The sequence below is a fragment of the Frankliniella occidentalis genome, unplaced genomic scaffold (assembly GCF_000697945.3).
Source record: "Frankliniella occidentalis isolate FOCC.00 unplaced genomic scaffold, Focc_3.1 Scaffold58, whole genome shotgun sequence".
Classification (NCBI taxonomy): domain Eukaryota; kingdom Metazoa; phylum Arthropoda; class Insecta; order Thysanoptera; family Thripidae; genus Frankliniella; species Frankliniella occidentalis.
In genome coordinates this window covers 922815-942098 of record NW_026267188.1, presented here as the reverse complement: position 1 = coordinate 942098, position 19284 = coordinate 922815, and the positions used below count along the sequence as shown (strand labels likewise).

Here is a 19284-nt window from a genome sequence, read left to right as displayed (position 1 = left end):
CCCTCTGTGTCTCTTTTTCGCCACCATTCCCGCGTTGGCGCGCATAAACTCTTTCCCTACCGCTCTCGCGCGCACATTTCGCGCCGCCGGGCTGCGTTCCGCCCCGCCACGCCCCGCCCCGCCACGCCACGCCCTGCCGTACGCCCCTAATCAGGTCCGATCCCCCCACAAAGGGTGAACTCTATCTCGCACCAGTTGATATTCGTCTCTCCCTCATGAATACAACCAGGTAAAACAATGGCAACAGCGGCAGGTCGCCGCGAGCTGCCCGCGCCCGGCCCCCCGGCCCCCACCCGGACTGGTACATCATGATGCACTTCGTGTGCAGGTGTGCGTCATGCACTTTTGCAGGACCGCGCGTATCTGTCGGCGCGGCCCTTGCCGCGCTGCTGCGGTGCTTTTGAGGGCCAAAAGTAAATGGAATAGCAGCGGTCGCGGCGGCAGCCCGCCTGCCCGTCCGTTCGAACGGATAGAACGGCAGAGACCAGTGTAATTACGCGGCCCGCTACAGAAAGGGGGATGCTGCCGGACCGGCCGCCCGAGCCGACCAGATGGACCAGACTATTACAAATTCCGATTAACGGCGGGCGCATCAGCGGCGGCCGGGCCGGGCCGGGCATTCGTACGGAGCATAGTGAGCTGGGGCCGTGCTGTGCAGTGCCGCGCCGTGCCGCCGGGGGGCTAATCAGCGCGAGGCACGGCACGGCGGTGCAGCGCCAGCGGCGGACCGGACCTCGACACAACAGCGGCAGGTCAAAATTCCGCGAATTGCGGGCGCGCACAACGGCATGGCCTCTGCTCCCTGCCGCGCGTGTGCAGCTGGCGCAGCTGGCGCAGCTGCAGTGTGCAGCGCAGCTGCAGCGCACGGCATTTCGGTGAACGGGAGGCGAGTGCGTATCAAAGGGCGGTGGCGCCGCGCCGTGCCACGTGGGAGCAGAGTGAATACCGCCCAAACTGCAGAATTGTTGTTTTTCATTGGGTGAGTGCTTAACAGGCACACTGAAATGGTATCGCGGGACTCTATTCATTTATTTCCTAGTATCTATTTCATTTCGTATTTTTTCGGAGGCTACACACTGAATTATTGCGCATTTTATGTTGTTGTTTTTTTTGCCAAAGTCTCGCAAATATCTTTTTGTTTCTTTTTGAACTAAAGTTGGTCTGTTTTTTCGCAATGCCCGGTAGTCTCTAGGGTAGTCTGGCGTAGTAGCAGCTTAATTTCAAATAATATACCAATTATTTCGCTGAGGTCACGGCCTACCTAAGGGTGGCTGAAATTTTTCAAAATAGAAAGCCCTTTTCATAAATAAGAAAACTACTACCCCCTCCCCCTCCAGTTCATCGCTCTCATTCCCAACCCCTGAGTAGGGGATTCAGCTCATGCTGTGCCGACTTCAGCTCACGAATAACTCGTCGAGTTGATAGTTGTTTTTATGTGTTTGATTTTCGTGAATTTCGAGCACCACTCGCTCCCTTTTTTTTCGCTCTCCTGTGTGATCACCTCCAATTCCCATTTGAAAACGGTCGCAGCGTGTCGCGCGAGGTCTACTATTGAATAGGGTAAAAAGGATTGAATCGGATGAAAGGCCCCGCCCTGCGCCGCCCTGCGCCGCCCTGCCGGCCCCGACTCGTGTTCGCACATGCCCGCGAGCCGCGCGCTACGCCGCCAAAAACAAAACGCGCGCGCTCCGGCCGCGCCGCCAAACGACACGCGTCCACTTTGACGAATTGGAAGAGGCGGTCCAATGTCAAAGCTGCGGCCGATGCAACGGCAGATGAAATAAACGAACGCAACGCACAGCGACCGGCAATGGCCAGCGGTGGCCGATTCGAACTATTATGTCGTATTCTTTCAACTCACAATGATGAGGCCCCAGTGCGTGTCAGGCATGGCATCCGGCGGACTCCGCGGGACGGGGGCTTCCCTCGGGGACACGACGGGCCGGTCGGGCGCCCCACCTCTCGCACCGCTGCACTGTGCGCGGGGGCCGGGCCGGCAGTAGCCCTGGGGGCGGGCACCAGCGGGCACCAGTGCATTCGTCACACTAGTGCAGCAGCACATAACTATCAATCTAAAAGTCATGCCTAAATAATGGGCATCGGATGCGCGCGGCCCGTGTTCTCTGCAGAGGGAGAGAGACAGAGAGAGAGAGCTGCTGCTCCTGTCGGGGTTAGGGCCTGGTCGCCCTGGCCAGCCCCGTGGCGCTTCCCGGGCCCTGCGCGCGGGGAGGCTGAACACGTCTAACCCTCCCCCCTCGTTACCGATTGCATTGACAATGAGAACAATTCATAAACGTTAAATCGAACAAAGAAAAACAACCTGAAAACATACAAAACCCTCATTATCATGAGAAATATACGACTCTTTTCAGCAGATGATACATTTAAATAAAAATAATTTAACTTATACTAACACTTATAAGTGTATCGGATTGCAAGTCAGGTTATAAACATTCCTAAATATCAGAGATAGAATTAGAACATAGTTCAAAGATGAAATTATCACCTGCTTTCAATCACCGATTCTTGATTGAGAGTTGTTTTTTTTTCGGGGCGATCCGTATGGTCTGGAGGTCTGTTTCAGACGTTTTCTTCCCCTGCCCCCCTGGGTGTCCCCTCCTGCCCCCCGTACCACGGCCGGCATGAAATCCTCTCCGACCGGCTTTTAGCGACGCTGCTTTGGGGCGGGGCGGGGTGAGGCAGGGCGGGGCGGTGGTAGCAGCGACTGCGCGACGGCGATGGAGCTCCACTGTCTTATTTCTCCGAGTAAACAAACACGGGCTCCATTTATAAGGCGATGGATTCGTGTCTCCTCACGCGCGGCTTGGTCGCGGCCGTGCGCACCGCGCCCCGGCGCCAGCTCGCGGCATCAGCAACACTCATTCTATTTATTCTCCTCCCGTTATGCCTGGTTTACTCCTGGGGATATCCGAGCAGGCAAGTGGGAGAGGGGCGGCGGGTGGGGTGGCAGGGGTGGCAGCGCCCACTTCTCTCTCGTTCTAATGCAGGCAGGAAGGAGAGAGGAGGGGCCCCCACAGTTTGGACGATCAGCCTTTGGAGGCGCACACAGACATCATTATATTGCACAGCGCGCTCGGGGTGCTGCAGGTGTGTTGCTGTGGGTGCTGCTCGCGCTGCCGGTGATGCTGCCGATGTCACCACGCTCCTCTTCACCTCACACCCTCTCTGTTTTCATTTCCATTCTCGTGCGCGTTTGGCTACGGCCCAGCCCAGCGCGGCCCCGGGGGACCAGGGCGGGCGGGGGGACGCGCCGGGCGGGGTGGGCGGGCAGCGGGCGGGCGCAGCCACCTAACATCCACCAGCAGGGGGCAGGGGGAAGCGCCACCAGCCAACAGGAAACAGCTCGTGACACGCGTCTTTAGGGGGTATAATATGCCCCGGGCCGGACAGACCGTTCGATATACGCAAATATCAAAAACCACCCCTCCACCCCGCGCGGATGGGCGGCAACGCAACGACACTACTTCTTCTGAGACGCACAACGGTGAGCGGGCAAGGCAGCGTCGTAGCGCGTAACACGACGGCGTGGTCGTGAGCAGGGCGATCGTCACGGCCACCAGGGCGCCGGGACAAATCGTGAACGGGGCGTCACTACTCCGCGGGGGGAGACGGTCGCGGGGTATCCGCGGCAGCCCCCTCTGGCACTGGCAGGGCAGCACCCACCACCCCACCAGCCAGCCGCAGCCCGCCGGGAACCCTCGTCTCAAATGCATGGAACTTCCCGCGGCTTTGGCTTCATAATGACACTTCCAAGACAAATTCTACTTTTCCCGCGCCCCCGTGCTGCCCTCCCCTCCCCCGCCTCGGCTCGCCAGGCGCGCTGGCGCGCGGGGACCATAAGGCTGGGGAGTGAGCGAGGCCTCTCCAGACCGCCATAACCAACACACAGACCCGACCTGAACGGAGGAATCAAGAAGTAAAAATAATGTGCGATGCTAAAAGTTTTGCTCGCGTGCACTTATTTGACAGGAAAGTGACGCGAATGGAATATTGAAACATAATACTAAACAGATAATATAATGAAAAAAAATAAATAGTACAACTTTCTTTAATAAACTTCTTTAGAGGGCACCGTGTATTGACGAGCGCTGAGAGAGGAAATCCAGTTATATTTCAGAAGGCGAGGTGGTAAGGCACAGAAACACACACACACACACACACACACGCGCGCGCGCACACATACACACACACACACCTCATCCCGTCTTCGTAGCCTCGTCAAAGGCTCCGCCCGCCCCGGCGCGCCCTCCATACCAATCCCGCGCTCGCCGTGCAAACATGCACACATACAAATGCCTTATCAAGCCCCCTTTCTCCACCTCCTCTCCCACCCCCTCCTGCCATCCCCGCACCTCCTTCAAGTAGTGGCGACTTATGAACGCCGAACCGCTCGCACCCCACCAGCAACGCGCCGCGCCCCCGCGCGCCCCCCGCCCCCCGCCGTCGTCCCGGCAGAGTGTTGCTGCGAAAATAAATTATTTAACACCATCTTTGCTCTGCCTCTGTGTTTGCATAACATTGCCCTCGCCATACCGCACGCGCGCCCGCCTCCTTCCCTTCGTCTTTCCTTCCCCTCTTCTCTCTCTCTCTCTCTCTCTCACCCCTCCGCTCTCGCTCTCATATCATTCCCTCGCCACGCTCGCTGGTGCCCGGCGGTGCGCTCATATGCCCCCCGCTCAATCTAGCGCTCGCTCCCTCCCTCCTCCTCGGCCGGGCCCGGGCCGGGCGAGCGGGCGAGCTCCCGGGGTACTTCGGGTAGGCCGCTGCGGCGCGCGGCCGCCGGCCGGGTTGCATACCCCGCTCCCGGCAGGCGCTCGCGGCTCGGTCGGGCATCCGGGGGTCCGGGGGGATCCGTACCCGGTGGTGGCGTCCGCGATGGGCGTCTTCCTGATTGGGTACCCGCGACGCTCCGACATCTCGAGAGCGACATCGCGCGGGTCAATATGGCACGCGAACCTGTGCAGCGGGAGCGGGAAACGGGGGCAGCAGGAGGGGAGGGTGGAGCGAGGAGAGGAGGGACAGCGAGAGAGCGAGAGACAGACAGACAGAGCGAGAGAGCCGGGAGAAGCGGTGGGGAGGGAGGGCCCACTCGAAGCTGTCGCACCTTAAATATCGCCCACCATTACCGCGAGATCCTCGGCAGACCAGTTGGCTAATTTGGGGCCCTCCGCCCGGCCCTACCGGCCCCGCCCAGTCCATCTAGGTCCAGCCGGTCCCCGGCCCGGCCCGGCTCGTAGTGCCTCTTACCTGCTGAAACCTAAGCCTTGTGGATGGCGCGCTCGGCTCCCGCGCGTCCCGAGGGGTTCATTCGTAATCGACAAACAAAGGATGCGCCGGCCGGCTGCTCCGGGGGAGGGGAGGGGAGGGTGCGGGTGGCGGGGAGGGGGATCAGTTTCGGCCGCCAGGGGAGGCCCTCCGGCCCCCCTTAAAGTGGCCCCTGCCCGCAGGCGCTGCGATTCGCCATATCGACTAAAACAATAATTACGGCGCATGGGTTTACACTGCGAAAGGGAAGAAAAACCGGCGGGGAAAGTAGAATCCCCTGCGTGTCCCTTTTCTTGGGCAGCGACGGCAGCGGTGTGCGCAGTGCGTGCCACTCGGCGGAACAAGGCTCGGAGGCCGTTGCTGCCGCTGTGCTGTGCTGGGGGAGGCCGTGCTGGGGCCGCCAGGCCGGGGCCGCCAGGGCGCCAGGGAGTGGAAACTTTGCCGCCCAGGAGATTCATCCGGTCCCAGTGGACCTGCCCCGGCCCGGCCGCCGCGCCACCACCCCCAGCCCGCACGGCGAGCACTGCTCACGAGCAGGGCCTCCTCTGCCTCCTCCTGGCGCAGCCCAGAGGCGCAGCCCGGCTCCTCCGCGGCACAAAAACAGCAATTCGCAAGTGCGCGGCAGCGCGGCCCCGTCCAGGGCTTTGTGCCCAGCCGCAGATGCACGATGCACCCGCCGGGTACTCGTCACTCGCTTGCTGTGTCTCTTCTGTCTCTCCCTGTCCCTCTTTCTCAAAAACCTATCTGTCTCTCTGTCTCTGTCTCTGTCTCTCTCTCTCTTTCTCCCTCTCTCCCTCTCTTCCTCTCTCTCACACACGCGCGCTCTCTCATCCTCATTCAGAGCCCTGCCCTTCGCGTTCTCCGGCTCAAGAGATGTCCAGAATTTAGCTGGAGCCCCTCCTAACAGCCCCATCCCGCCCCTCCGGACCCAGCGGGTCCAGCCCAGCGCAAAGGTCTTCTGCCGGACTCGACTAACCTCTCATTACTCTCCCAGATGACTTATCGCCGGGTGGATGCCCCCGCCCTGCCCCCGCCCCCCGGCCGCAGTCAGTGCTCTCGACCCCCTCCTGCCCATCGTGTGGCCCCGAGCCCGCACTGCGCCCCTAACGACACTGGTCATCTGTTCGATTCGGACATTGGAGCAGCGGCAGCAGCAGCAGGAGCAGGAGCAGCAGCAGCAGCAGCAGCAGCAGCAGCAATCCGGTCCCCCGACAAAACTAATGGCCAACAGCGGAGTGGAATATGGAAGGGCGGGACAGGGTGGGGGCAGGCGCACCTCCCCGACGACGCCCACGCCCCTGCTACGGCCATAGGCCATACCGGCGGCGTCCTCGTTACATGGCTGGTGCCTCCTCGTCGCGGGGGGTGCGGGAGGCAATAAGTCGGTCCCCACAGCGACGGCCGATAACGTCCGAGGCCCCCGCCAGAGCAGCCCGGCAGCAGCCCCCTCCGGCGGGTCCAGACATCTCCGGCCCGGTCCCGGGGGAGGCCTCGGGGCCTACGGCCGGGACCACTCCACCCCTGTGCTGGGCGCTGTCACCGGCGCGGCCTCGGCGCAGAGGACCCTCTCGTCGGCCTCGGGCCCCGCCCGGGTCGGGGCGTAGGGTGGCCACCAGCGCGACCAAGCCCAACGACTAGGGCCGCCGCTCGCACAGGGGGGGACACGGGGCATGATGGGGTGGGACTGCGGGTGCGGGGGCTCTCGTGGGGTTTGACGCAGGGGCGGGGAGGAGGAGGGGGCAGATGAGCAGCAGCAGCACCGCGGTCAGATGCGCGTTTTGTATCTTTTACAGAGCGACGTCGAGGGGGCCGTATTTTACATGACACATCGCCGCGCCCGAGGTGCGGGCTGGGGCTGGGGCCGTGGCTGGGGGCTGGGGCCGTGGCTGGGGCTGTGGCCCCGCCGGGGGTTGGTGCCGGCGGGGTAGGGGGCGGCGGGGTCCATGACGTGTGCTCGGCAAACGTGTGATTAGCCTGGGAAAGATAACCAACGGTGATTAACAACGGTAGAAAAGAAACTCGTTTATTTCTGACCTTGGGCAGGCGGGGTGGGTACTCGAAAACATGATCCTGGGGTGCAAGGGGGTTGGGGGAGCAAGCAGGCCGACAAGCAGAGCTCAATAAATATCGGCCGTCGAGTGCGCGCGATCGCCCCCGCCGAGCCGCGCCCTGCAGCTCCACAGCTCCACACCGCAGTAAACCCCCTCCTCGCGAGCGTCTCTTATTTTTTGTATGGAATATGGATGCAGTGGCACCCAGGGACACACAGCTTGACAAATCCGTCCCCACGGTCGTGGCGGCGGGATGGCGGCGGCGCGGTGGCGTGGCGTGGCCGGGGCGTTGTTGTTGTTGTTCCTCTTCTTCTTCTGCGGCTGCTGCTGCTGCTGGCTATGGAGCCTCTGATAAAAATCGCCATCCTCTGTAAAATGACGGCCGGGCCGTTCGTGGTATGCTTCCTGTGGTGACGGGGAATAGTAAACACATCCTCTGAACATGTACTACATCAACGTTAAGCGACTTGCCGGCGTTCCGGTCGGGTTACTTACGGGCGCTTGCGTGAGAGACCCTCAGCCCGCCAACAACACAACACAAGGAACCGTCAACTAACTACTGTCAACAACAGCTACGTGTCTACGCTGCTACGTGATGCTAGGCTACGCTACGCTGCTACTCTACGCCAGACTCACTCTTCAGCGCCCTGGGTTTGGCTTGTTTCCGGCGAGACATCGTCACGCGCGCGCTGCGGGTATCCCTATCGGCCCCGGTCCACCGCCGAGCATCCCCCGAGGTCTCGATCACACTGCTCCGTCACTCCCGTCACTCCGCACTGTCGCTACAGTCACTCTCCACGCAGTCACTCGTCCCGGCACTGACAGCGTCCCCTGCCTGTCGTCACTTCCGCGGTGTGTCAATCACCTGCCCGGACTGGCGGCGGCACTACGGGGTGCAGTCACCTCGTCACACGGCAAGGACGCCGCGGGGGTGTCACTCCGTCACGAGCCCGTCACCCTGGGCGCAGTCACCCCGTGGCACAGCAACAACTTTCACGCCTCCGTCTCGAGACCGTCACGTGACGGCGCCGGGCGCGCCGCGCGCTGCCGGTCTCGTCGCGGAGGTGCTGCGCGGGCCGCGCCGGGCTGCTCTCGCTCTCGCGCCCAAGCTGTCGTGCGGTGCGCGCGGCGGCGGGCCGGAAGTAAAGCCCAGCGTGCGGAGCGTGCGCCAGGCGCGCCAGCGTGCCTATGGTCACCGGATCCCCTCCCGCCACAGAGCCGGCGCCGCCACCCTCTGCGCGTGCGTCGGTCGCACCCCCGCGCGCCCCGCCACCCCGGACCCGCCCCGGCCCGCCCGCCCCCGGCCCGCCGCGGGGGTTGGCCAGACAGATGGGAGCCCGTAGCCTCGGCAGACAAGCCGGTCCAGGACAAGCTGGGCGCCGGCGCCGGGGGGGAGCGCCGGCCGGCGTCGTGCGGTCGGGTTCAGCTTGCGAGGCCGCGGCCCTTGAGGCAGGCGCGCGGCGGGGAATGACATCATCACAGCTGAGTCTACTGCCCCACTTATTGGGGATAATATAGCCGAGTATAGCAGAAGCAGACCGAACGTATGTTTAATTTTACTTATTTCGTATCGTGAACAATTCCGACACATTTCATCAACCATCACAAGAGAAACAATGTGCATCTCGGTAAGGACTCGCAAGCACGAAGCCGTTTCTGTCGCGTCGCGACCTGCCAGATTATTTGCCTTGCCAGGTATCATCTTCTTTGTCGCACATGCATGGTAATCACGGGTTATCATCTCTGCAGTCAATTCTGATTTTCTTCTGAGTAATCAATCGGGTGATTGTTTTTTCACCCTAGCCATAATTGAGTGGTTGCGGAGGTCGTGTAGGTCGCGCTCTCCCTGACGACTTCCGACTACTTCCGACCGGGGACAAGCGGTAGTTCGCGTAGTGACCGCTAGACCGCGTTCCCGTCCGTTCGCTTAAAGAGGGGGAGGGGCGCGGGAGGTAGAGGAGAGGAGAGAGGTGACGAAAGACCTGTTTGGGTTTTCCCAGTGTTTTCTTTTGGTTCAAGACAGGTCGGATCTCCTCTTTCTCAGTTGAACGGCTGCTGTGCTCCAAGACAGTTGTTCTTGTGTCAGGTGGTTTTCTATCTTGCTCTCTATTCAACAACGATGTGCGATTCGAGACCGAAGACTAAGTATATATACGATTTGCCGTACTGCGAGAGGGAGGACCTATGTCGCATTCTTGATTTGCACGAGAAATGGAAAACTCTAGGTTAGTAAATAGAAACCGACAGCATTTCTTTATCAGGTGTAGAGTGTCGCGCTCAATCCAGTCCACTGCTTGCCTTGCTGCAGTGTGAACCCGATAACCCCTTGGCTTGCTTTGAGTGACATCCACTTGCAACAGGCTCAACAGGTGGCTGTTCAATAGCATACTTTAAAGATGATTATTGATTACTCTTTGATTGCATGTAGGTGGCCTCATGAAATTTAGCACATTAGATATTCAATGTATGGAACACCTGGAGAGACGTGGGAAATCACCTTCCGATGAACTTTTGACAAAATGGAGTTTGCAAAACCATACCGTTCAGGAACTGTTTGTGCTGCTCTCACGGATGAACCATTTCCAAGCTATGTCTATTTTGAAACCTTTTGGTAAGACCATTCAAGATATCCAATACTACCTTATCATCCGTTTAGCGACAATTTTGATTTTCCCTTTGCTTTGATCTTTTTTTTTGTTGTAGTTGACCCCCAGTACCATCAATTAATGTTTGAAGGAGAAGAAAGTTGGACGAAGCTTTTGATGGATTCGAATAATTGTACTGGAGGACAAGCACACCATCCTGTAAGTAAAATTATTTCTGTCATTCATGTCTGCATATAACTCTGCAACTCGTTTTGCCTTATTGGTGTTCTTCCAAAGCAGGGGAAAAAGCTGATGACAAACGGACCAAGTGCTGCTGCAGCTGCAAATAATATGACTGATGTTGGCCACAATCTTAATGTTATGTTACCAGAAACACAAAAGATAAACAAACCAGGATTTTCTGAGAAAATTCAAAATATTGGGTAAGTTTTATATCCTTCTTTCTCATGTATGTGAGTTATCTAAGGAATGTTGTAAAGGTTATTTTTCTTTCATAGAAATCCTATTTCTCTTGAAGAAAATGGCCGGCAGCCATATGCCGAGTCCCTAACTCCACAAACACCTGGAACTGCTTGTTCACCACCTGTTCTGACTCCAAATGCTGGAAGTCGATATGGTGGTGTGGGTCAGCCACAACTGTCACCTGTAGGGATTGCAGCTCTTTCTAATATTCCTTTGGGCCAACACCACTTTGATTTACGGGCTACATCATTTCCGCAGCGAAAACTGTCAGGTACAAAGTACCACAAACACCAAAATAACATTAGAAAAAATAAAATGAAAATGGCATTTATTTTTATAATTTCTTTCAATTTTTTAAAGATGGATCAATGGTTACGATTCCAAGTGAATATCAAAATGTTTTACCAATGCATGATTACAAGGAACTAGAAGCTGCAACAAATGGATGGAATCCTGCCAATATTATTGGCAGGGGTGGATTTGGGACAGTTTTTAAGGGAGTATGGAAGAACACTGATGTGGCTATCAAAAGGATTGAACTTCCAGTGAGTTACCTTATGTATGTTTTATTAGTGGAGACGTTTTTTTATTTTATTTATCTATCTAGTTTTTATTTATTTTTCCCCCAGAAAGGTGACTCAAGAGAAAGCCAAGAGGTTCAGTTTCAACAATCTCACAGAGAGCTACAAGTGCTTCAAAGAATTCATCATGAAAATATTTTACAGCTGTACAGTTTTAGTTTCAATGGTAATCAACCATGTCTTGTTTACCAGTTCATGGAGAAGGGATCCCTTGAGGACAGACTTCAGTGCAGAGTATGTCTATCTATCTATCTATCTATCTATCTACTATTATGACCTGAGACATTAAGTTGTAAGCTATTCTCATTATATTATATTTTTTGATCAGAATCGCTCAAGCCCCTTGACATGGCCTCAGAGATACAATATTGCTAAGGGAGCAGCTAGAGGACTACAATATTTGCACACCGTCCAAGAAAAACCTCTTATTCATGGAGATATTAAAAGGTATTTTCAGATAAAACCTGTTTCTGATGTTTAGAAATGTAGCATAAATTTGGTGTTTTTGTGTTTCTTTAGTGCAAACATACTCTTAGATGCCAATTTTGAACCACGGATTGGTGATTTTGGACTGGCTCGAGAAGGACCACAAACTCACTACACTCATATGAAAGTCAGCAGAGTTCATGGCACAAGACCATACTTGCCTGATGAATTTTTACGCTCAAAGAAACTATCAACAAAAGTTGACACCTACAGTTTTGGAGTGGTGAGATACTTGATAAATATGCTGAAGCAAATGTTTTTCATAGTGTTAACATTTTCAGCTAGCCATTTGTTATATTTTCTAGGTCCTTTTTGAGCTAGCTACTGGGCTCAGAGCATTTGATGACAAACGTGTTAATAAATATTTGGTAAGTAAACATTCTTCAGTGGTTAGTTCTAATAGTACTGGTCTTACTTAAAAAGTTTTTAGTATCAAGAATTTCTTTTCTTCTAAATGCTAGAAAGATGAGGTCACCAATCACAAGGATGTTTTGCAATTAATTGATCCTAAAATAGTTAAGGCTCCTATAATTTTCTCTCATTTTATTGACCTTGGAAAAGTTTGTGTAAGAAAGTTACCAAAAGATCGCCCAGAGATGAAAGTCGTTTGTCAGGACCTTGACCAGCTTGCCTCAAATGCTGCTCAAGGTAGGAAACTCTTTTTGATTTAATTTTTAAAATGTCATGCTGTTTAATTTATGTAATGATTGATGTTTGGTAATTTTGGGCTCTGTAGTTACTCCTCGAGAACTTCAAGAGTACTATGACAAGTTGTATGAACTCCGCCGACAGTCCATCAGCAACAGTCCTCAACCTGTGTCAGCAGTTTCAGGACAACCCCCAAATTCCTATAGTAGGCATCCTGCCAATTCAAGTAGCCACCCGCAAATGGGCCCACCTATTACAGGTCAACCATCTCTTGGAATCTCTGTTAATGCACCTACCATTGGAGGCACTCAAGGTGTTGGTTGTGTAGATGTTAGTGGTAATGGCCAAGCTGGTCCATCTGGCCATGCTGGTAACAACATAATTACAAGTCGACCTTCAATCCAACATGCAAGTCCTCAGCAACCATTGCCCATCGACTTAAATATCATACCAAAGGTAGATGTTCTCAACGATTTTATGAAAATCTGAATAGAATTGTACCTAGTTTATTAATAATATTTATTTATTTTGAACTAATATGACTTTGTATGTTGCAATCAATGCAGCCAACAGACGGTGTATCTGTGATGACCGCTGGAACAGGAAGTGTGGAACCAATGCTGCCTACTGTGCTGCCTACAGTGCTGCCCACTGTGCTTCCTGTCACTCGTAATTCGCCTCTTCTTTCCCCCGTAATATCGGTCATGCCTCCCACTGGCTCAGAAGCATCCATGGCATCTACACGATACTCAATGAGTGATTCATCAGATTGTGCAACTGAGGATTTACAGCCTGCATCATCTATCATGCCTGAAGAGGTAAAATAGCTTCATATTCCTACAAGATAAGGGAAGCATTCTTTTATTCTGTATAATTGGTTACCATTTTTGTCTCCAAACAGATAAATACTCCATCGGAAGAACAGGGACCTGAAAATCTTCCTCTGTTATCAGTTCTGGGTATTAGGGACGATGATCCTATTTCAGAAACATCTAATTCTGAACAACCTGTCAATTCTTTTAAGAGCTCTTAAAATGATTTCTGAAATCTTTCATTTTGTGATAAATTTTATTTAAAGTAATTTTCAGGCCCTCTACCTAACTATATGGCACAATTACTTGAACCTAAGTATAATGAATAATATATATCTGGAAATTCCCAAACCCTTATAGTTTGATATTACTGCAGTGTTCATAGAAACTTTGCAATTGATCATTGCAATGGGAAAAAACAAATTCTTCCACTACTCTTATTATACTAGTAGTAATTTTATAAGTAAGTAACTGTTTTATTTTTTAATGTTTTGACTCCTGTGATATTTTTACATGTGTACTTGTAACTCCTGTTGTTTCAATTTTCCAAATTTTTAATTGCTTCCTGATGAACTGAGGATAGAGTATTAGACAGGAAAATTTTGTATACCATAAGTTGTATTTTTTGTACAAGGATATTCTCTCTTAAGAAAAATGTTATAATGGTCAAATAAATCTTTTAACTATGTGCCACTGTTATCACAGATGTGCCAATCACATTATGAATCTCTTCATTTAATATTCTATCCTTTCAGCAAAAAATTTATAGTGAGAGATAAAAACTCTGCTGGCTTTTCAACATGTACTAAATGACCAGCATCTTTCACATATGCAAATTCAGCTGCTGGAAATACCTTCAGAATATCAGTCTCTTCCTCTGGCTTCAAGTAGTCTGACTTTGATCCACCAATAAATAAGGTTGGACCACTAAAACTGCTTGTAATTTTTGGAAATGTTGCAATTCTGCTCATAAAATTGTTAGCCAAAGCATCTAAATTGATTCTCCATGTATACTGACCACTTCCTTTCTCCACCAAGTTCATAATTAGAAAATCACGCAACCCTTTATCACTGATTGTTGATGATAATTGTTGATCTGCATGTTTTCGAGCCGCAGAAAGTGGAATATTTGGTTGCAGGCGGATTGACTGCATGGCATTAAAGTACTTTCCCATTGTCATCAACTGAGGGCTGGTTCCAATAGGTGAAATATCCACCACAACTAATTTGTCTACAAGCTCAGGCTACGAAAGAAAATACCATTACTGAAATGTTTGCAACTTCAAATATTAGTCACCAAATTAAGAAAGTAGCCGCTTACATATTTGAGAGCAGCCATCATCATTGCCCTTCCGCCCATGGAATGACCAATAAAAGAAGCTTTTTTGATACCAAGAGTACCCATGAGGTGACGGATATCTTCCACCAAATGCTCATAGGTATGCTCTGGAGAATGTGGGCTATCGCCGTGGTTGCGTGCATCTACGGCAATCACCTGAAGGACAGGATTTGGTTGTATTATTCACTCCCGCTAATTAAAATCACCAAACAGGATGCTGCAATGTTTTCACTGCATACCTTCCACATTGTCTTGTTGTGAAGAACCTTCGAAAGAGAATTCCAATTGCTTCTAGAGCCCATCATTCCATGCATAATTAGTAAGACCTTACTACTTTCTGGTGATGGATTCTTGGTATTTTCATACGAAGAAAATGCCATTTGAATTGGTTGTAAGCTGCAAAACCAAGAAGTTGTTAGCCTGATGGGTTCCTCAAACTGTTTCGTATTCTACAGAAGAATACACACCTGGCATTTGAATGAAGGTGCTTTCCAGTTGTACAAAGAAAGCGACAGTCCATATGATTATAAATGTTATTTTTTGATTGAGGTATGATATGTTTCCATAACAATCCCCACTGCATAACCCCTCCAGTGCTTCGAAGACAGTGTTTGAAACTTGTCATAGTGTGACACGTATAAAAACTGTCACAGTGCAGCAAAAAATGATAACTCCTATCTCGACGATATTATAACAGAATGACGAACACAGTGGTATTTGTAGTTATTTAAAATGTTTATTACATCAATAAAACCAGCTGATGGCTGCTGTCGTCTGCAATCCACAGCCTTTTGAGCTTAAATATCCGTCTGTCGTCTCCCTTGCCAATAAAGCTAACCTTCATTAAACGTGCCGACTGCCGACTGTTGATGTTAGGCTGTTGGCTGTTTTTCTTGCTTTTAACATCAACTGTGAAAGGACAAATTAATTGAGAGTTAACAAAGATGAATCTTCTTCCCAAGACGCGGGAAGAATTTAGCAAAACAGAATACTGGAACACATTTTTCAAGAGGAGAGGAACTAAAGCTTTTGAATGGTAATTGGATATGGTTTAGTATTATGAATAATTTGTACGAGAGACATGAGTTCATTTTGTATGTTTTTGTTTATCTAAGGTATGGAGAGTACCCCGAACTTTGTGGACATCTTCACAAGTACATAAAACCGCAAGACCCTGTTCTTGTTGTCGGATGTGGCAACTCCAAACTAAGTGCTGATTTATACGATGTGGGATACAGGTGCTTATTTATTATTCTACCTTATTCTTTCACAAGTCCTACGTGTGTGCCACTCATTCTTATGAATAATTACTTTGCCCTAGGAAACTGACAAATATTGATATCAGTGCAATCGTCATCAAACAGATGCTCCAAATGCATTCAAAACAACGACCCGACTTGCAGTTCATACAGATGGATGTGTTAAAAATGGAATTTGATGACACAAAATTTAGTGTTGTCCTTGATAAAGGCACACTTGATGCATTAATGAGTGATGATTCTCCAGAATCTTATGAAAGGATAAATACCATGTTCAATGTTAGCACATCTCCAAATAAATTTCAGTTACGTCATTGTCATTGTCAACTCATTTAAGATTGGCTGTACAATTTCTTTTTCTTATTGCAGGAAATAGATAGAGTTCTGAAGCCATGTGGACGATGGGTTTGTGTTTCACTGCTGCAAGATCATGTTTTGAAAGCCATCATTAGATTTTTTCCAGAACGAGGATGGATGGTCAGAATTGCACGCTGCATTGAAGCAGAACAAAAGTCTGCAAAAGAAGGAGAAGCAAGTGGGCTGCCTGTTTTTGTTGTCATATGTACCAAAATGCTAAAAATGCCTAATTTTACACCAGTAAGTATAATTATTCCAGCTATTTTTTTTTTATTTTCATCCTTATTCAGCCATTTAACATCATCTGCAATTTTAGGTATTAGAATTACATCTTGGTTCTGACGGGAAAGGTGAGAGATTTGCAAGTCCTGAAGCCCTTGTTGAAGGAGTGCAAATGATTCAACAAGCTGCCTTAGTCTGTAACCGTTTGGGGACTACAAATGTTGCTAATGATGGAGAAGTCTCACTGGATTTAATGCAACCGGGAAGTACTTCTCCTCGGTTTACAGTATATATTTGTGATAGACCATGTGCCAATGAGGCAAATCGAAAGTTTGCTGCATTTGTTGTTCCTCAGGGAAGGTAAGTATTTTGTTCTTTTAATTATTATTATATTTAACCATTACAAAATTATTTTGTGTTCTTATTGTAAATACAACATTTTATTTTTTACTTAAAAACTGTCTGTCATTGACTATTTTGTTTAGAGAAACGGAATGGTTGTTTGCAACACACGAGGGAAGAACTTCCGTCCAGAACTCTGTGGGTTATGATAGATTGGCTGTTATTACCATGCACCGTGGACATGTTTATCCCTCCTTGGAGGAGTTGCAGGAAGAACTGTCAGAGTGCATTTTACAGATTGCGCCTGCTGGACACAATCGAAAGGTCTGTATGCCATTAAATCCTATGTTCTTCAATTGAAAAGAATTTTATTTTAAAAAGCTGAAAACTTACAATAAATATATTTTCTAGATTCCTTTCCTATCAGCTGGTCAAGATGTAGGAACCCGAAAGGTGTGCTTTCAGGCTACAAGTTCTATATCTGGTGATATTATTATAGAAGAGGTTGAAGTTGAAGATGAGATTTTTCGGAGATTAATTTTTTTGAAGAATCCCAATGTAATCCAATCTGAATGCAGGCTGAAAAGGGGTACGTCTTACACCTAGGTGCTGACTGTGCTGACATTTATTTATATTTCTTCATTATTTTCTACTGTAGACTACTTTTAAATTTTATTTTTTAACAGTGAAAACCAAAAAGGGTCAGCCTAAGCTAGTTGTAGACACAAGTTACTTGGGTTGTGATCACCATATCTACATGGGAGTAGGAGTTTCAATGGCCCTAAAGGCTAATTCAAAATCTGGACAGATTCTGGTTATTGGACTTGGTGGTGGTGGACTCTGTACCTATCTACACAATTGTTTCAAACAGGTATTTGAAAACTTCTATTTGTTCCTCTAAATTTTTATATTTTCTAAGTTTACCATATTTTTTGTGTTTTAAATTTTTTACACTTGTTCAGGCAACTATTGAGGCTGTGGACATTGACCCGCTGACAGAAAATATTGCCAAAGATTATTTTGGTTTGCCCAGTGATGATCGTATGAAACTTTGTTTTGAGGATGGTTTGGTCCACCTGAAGAATTTATCTCAAAATGGTTTGTATCTTTTCAAATTAGGCCTTTCATGATTATGAATTGGTAAAAATAACACTTGTTTATTGTAGGGAAAGGTTTTGATGCTGTTCTTTTTGATGTGGACAGTAAGGATCCTAAAGTAGGAATGAGTTGCCCTCCCAAAGAGTTCCTGGATATTGAAACATTAAATGATGTTGTTAAATTGATTGGCAGTGGTGGTAAGAGCTGTAGATTCTGTATTGTTATTTATTTTGGCGGAGTGGGAGGGTGTGGTTCTGTTCCCATTGTTGATATATTTCTTTGATTTATTTTCCCAGGTTTATTTATTTTGAATCTTGTATGCCGTTCAGAAGAACTCAAGAAAGATGTCAAAGCAAAGCTCAAGAAGGCTTTTAGTTGTGTCAGTAGTTATAAGCTTGACCAAGATGTGAATGAGGTATTTTTCTGTTCAGCCCGTAAATTCAAGGACACTGAGGCTTTACGAGCTGAATTAAAGTCAGCTGCTCAGAATTTTAATTCGATTGTGAAGGAAAACAAAATACAGAACAGAAATATTGTTGATGTGACAGATCTCGTAAAAAAGCTGAACATCTCATAAAATTTGTATTTTTACTTTTTGTATGAAATTAAATGTGACCAATGTTTCAAAACTTTGCTAAATGTTTTAGTCCATTTACAGTTCATTAGAAGCAAAAGGCAATTATGTGCCTGGCACCAATCAGAAGAGTTATTCCCAACACAAAGAAATTCAATTTTAGGTGACCAGCTGAGTTGCACAGATCTCCTTGACAGAAGCACATGTAAACTTTGGCATGATTCCAAACAGTGTAAGCACATCGCTCTTCTCCATCTGATGGACCACGCTGAAGACACATCCTCTGTGTTGCCATTCCATAGTCTGAATGAATTAACAGAGACAGAGGTATTTTGTAAATTTTAAGCCAATTTGGACATAATTGTAGCTCATTAGTACCGTTAGTACCCACCATCCTGTTTATAGGATCCTGTTCCTTCAATTACTTTGCCACACCAGCCAGAAGCACATGGTATTGCTTCGACTCCCTGCTCATTTTTTGCTGTGGTCCCATTAAAATTAAAGTGATCTTTGCAACTTCCAAGATCTCCTCTTGATCGACACTGAAAGCATCGTTTCAATGCACCTGGAGCAACAGAAAAGTAAGTTCAATTCATGAGTTTTAATTTGAGAGAATTTCTTTCACATGCATAGTAATTATAAGATGATCAATTGTTTAGGGTATTGTTTCAAAATAGAAGATGGAAACTAATGTTAACTTTAGAAACAGTTCAATTGAACTATCAAATAAGGTGGAGTTAAAATTTAATCTGATCAGCAGCGTGCTGTAGTGGGTGGCGGTCGTGTAAACACATCAGACGGAATGCGCAGGATCGCGAGGGTGGTTTCCGGGTCCCCACATTGATGCCGGGAATGTGGTCATCTGTTAGCACTGACGTGTTGTGACGACCTGGTTACAGTGTCGGGGCGGGGGCTTGCGCTCAGCTTACCATGGGCCACGTCCGACGAAAGTAAAACTAGAAACAGACTAACTACTACTATCACAGGTTTCCCGGACATGGTAAAAACAGTCCTATGTCCTACGTGCACGATTGCAAGGCTAAAGGCCGACCGATATCAACACAAGACCCCATTACTTCGGCTCCGCGGCCGTGAGCGAGGGAGCGAGAGAGGAGAAACTCCGTGGACAACGGCGTGGGGCCTCACTCCTCTGCTTCACCT

The 19284-nt window shown here is 49.5% G+C and overlaps 5 protein-coding genes across 6 annotated transcripts in view; 2 read left to right on the top strand and 3 right to left on the bottom strand.

Moving 5' to 3' along the window:
• Window positions 1-8496, bottom strand: part of LOC127749485 (zinc finger protein 784-like) — a 165707-nt gene extending 157211 nt beyond the window's left edge. Inside the window, exon 1 of the mRNA XM_052267729.1 lies at window positions 7974-8496. Within this exon, the coding sequence (XP_052123689.1) occupies window positions 7974-8013 (40 nt within the window). The 5' untranslated portion in view covers window positions 8014-8496. The remainder of the gene's footprint in view (window positions 1-7973) is intronic.
• Window positions 8497-9287: 791 nt separating this feature from the next.
• On the top strand, window positions 9288-13651 carry LOC113214075 (probable serine/threonine-protein kinase DDB_G0278665). Of its 2 annotated transcripts, none has more exons than XM_026433341.2 (14): window positions 9288-9562; window positions 9766-9948; window positions 10041-10141; window positions 10223-10365; window positions 10441-10676; window positions 10766-10950; window positions 11035-11220; window positions 11315-11433; window positions 11506-11695; window positions 11778-11840; window positions 11934-12120; window positions 12209-12576; window positions 12687-12938; window positions 13022-13651. In XM_026433341.2, the coding sequence occupies exons 1-14, from the start codon at window positions 9457-9459 to the stop codon at window positions 13151-13153; spliced, it is 2451 nt and encodes an 816-aa protein (XP_026289126.1). In that variant the 5' UTR covers window positions 9288-9456; the 3' UTR covers window positions 13154-13651. The 2 variants fall into 2 exon arrangements, with proteins under 2 accessions (XP_026289126.1, XP_026289125.1); XM_026433340.2 differs by having other exon boundaries at window positions 10220-10365.
• Window positions 13533-15054, bottom strand: LOC113214078 (protein ABHD11-like). Its single transcript, XM_026433344.2, has 4 exons — window positions 14739-15054; window positions 14511-14667; window positions 14254-14427; window positions 13533-14176 (listed from the first exon to the last, which is right to left on the bottom strand). The coding sequence occupies exons 1-4, from the start codon at window positions 14894-14896 to the stop codon at window positions 13676-13678; spliced, it is 990 nt and encodes a 329-aa protein (XP_026289129.1). The 5' UTR covers window positions 14897-15054; the 3' UTR covers window positions 13533-13675.
• Window positions 15055-15090: 36 nt separating this feature from the next.
• LOC113214076 (eEF1A lysine and N-terminal methyltransferase homolog) lies at window positions 15091-18178 on the top strand. Its single transcript, XM_026433342.2, has 11 exons — window positions 15091-15307; window positions 15387-15509; window positions 15593-15809; window positions 15900-16127; window positions 16204-16469; window positions 16595-16775; window positions 16863-17040; window positions 17138-17322; window positions 17414-17549; window positions 17618-17746; window positions 17846-18178. The coding sequence occupies exons 1-11, from the start codon at window positions 15216-15218 to the stop codon at window positions 18124-18126; spliced, it is 2016 nt and encodes a 671-aa protein (XP_026289127.1). The 5' UTR covers window positions 15091-15215; the 3' UTR covers window positions 18127-18178.
• On the bottom strand, window positions 18006-19278 carry LOC113214080 (uncharacterized). Its single transcript, XM_026433348.2, has 3 exons — window positions 19053-19278; window positions 18515-18688; window positions 18006-18426 (listed from the first exon to the last, which is right to left on the bottom strand). The coding sequence occupies exons 1-3, from the start codon at window positions 19120-19122 to the stop codon at window positions 18212-18214; spliced, it is 459 nt and encodes a 152-aa protein (XP_026289133.1). The 5' UTR covers window positions 19123-19278; the 3' UTR covers window positions 18006-18211.
• Window positions 19279-19284: the final 6 nt, after the last annotated feature.

Bases quoted from the DNA above. Each gene is read 5' to 3' on its own strand.
- LOC113214078 (XM_026433344.2), bottom strand. From the start codon at position 14,896: ATGACAAGTTTCAAACACTGTCTTCGAAGCACTGGAGGGGTTATGCAG. The intron at 14,668-14,738 runs GTGTGTATTCTT...TTGGTTTTGCAG, and splicing joins CACCTTCATTCAAATGCCAG to CTTACAACCAATTCAAATGG. The intron at 14,177-14,253 runs GTAAGCGGCTAC...TTTCTTTCGTAG, and splicing joins TGATGGCTGCTCTCAAATAT to CCTGAGCTTGTAGACAAATT.
- LOC113214076 (XM_026433342.2), top strand. From the start codon at position 15,216: ATGAATCTTCTTCCCAAGACGCGGGAAGAATTTAGCAAAACAGAATAC. The intron at 16,470-16,594 runs GTAAGTATTTTG...TATTTTGTTTAG, and splicing joins TTTGTTGTTCCTCAGGGAAG to AGAAACGGAATGGTTGTTTG. The intron at 17,747-17,845 runs GTAAGAGCTGTA...TTATTTTCCCAG, and splicing joins TAAATTGATTGGCAGTGGTG to GTTTATTTATTTTGAATCTT.
- LOC113214080 (XM_026433348.2), bottom strand. From the start codon at position 19,122: ATGTCCGGGAAACCTGTGATAGTAGTAGTTAGTCTGTTTCTAGTTTTA. The intron at 18,689-19,052 runs GTAAGCTGAGCG...CTGTTGCTCCAG, and splicing joins TTCGTCGGACGTGGCCCATG to GTGCATTGAAACGATGCTTT. The intron at 18,427-18,514 runs GTGGGTACTAAC...TAATTCATTCAG, and splicing joins AGGATCCTATAAACAGGATG to ACTATGGAATGGCAACACAG.
- LOC113214075 (XM_026433340.2), top strand. From the start codon at position 9,457: ATGTGCGATTCGAGACCGAAGACTAAGTATATATACGATTTGCCGTAC. The intron at 9,949-10,040 runs GTAAGACCATTC...TTTTTGTTGTAG, and splicing joins GTCTATTTTGAAACCTTTTG to TTGACCCCCAGTACCATCAA. The intron at 10,366-10,440 runs GTAAGTTTTATA...TTTCTTTCATAG, and splicing joins GAGAAAATTCAAAATATTGG to AAATCCTATTTCTCTTGAAG.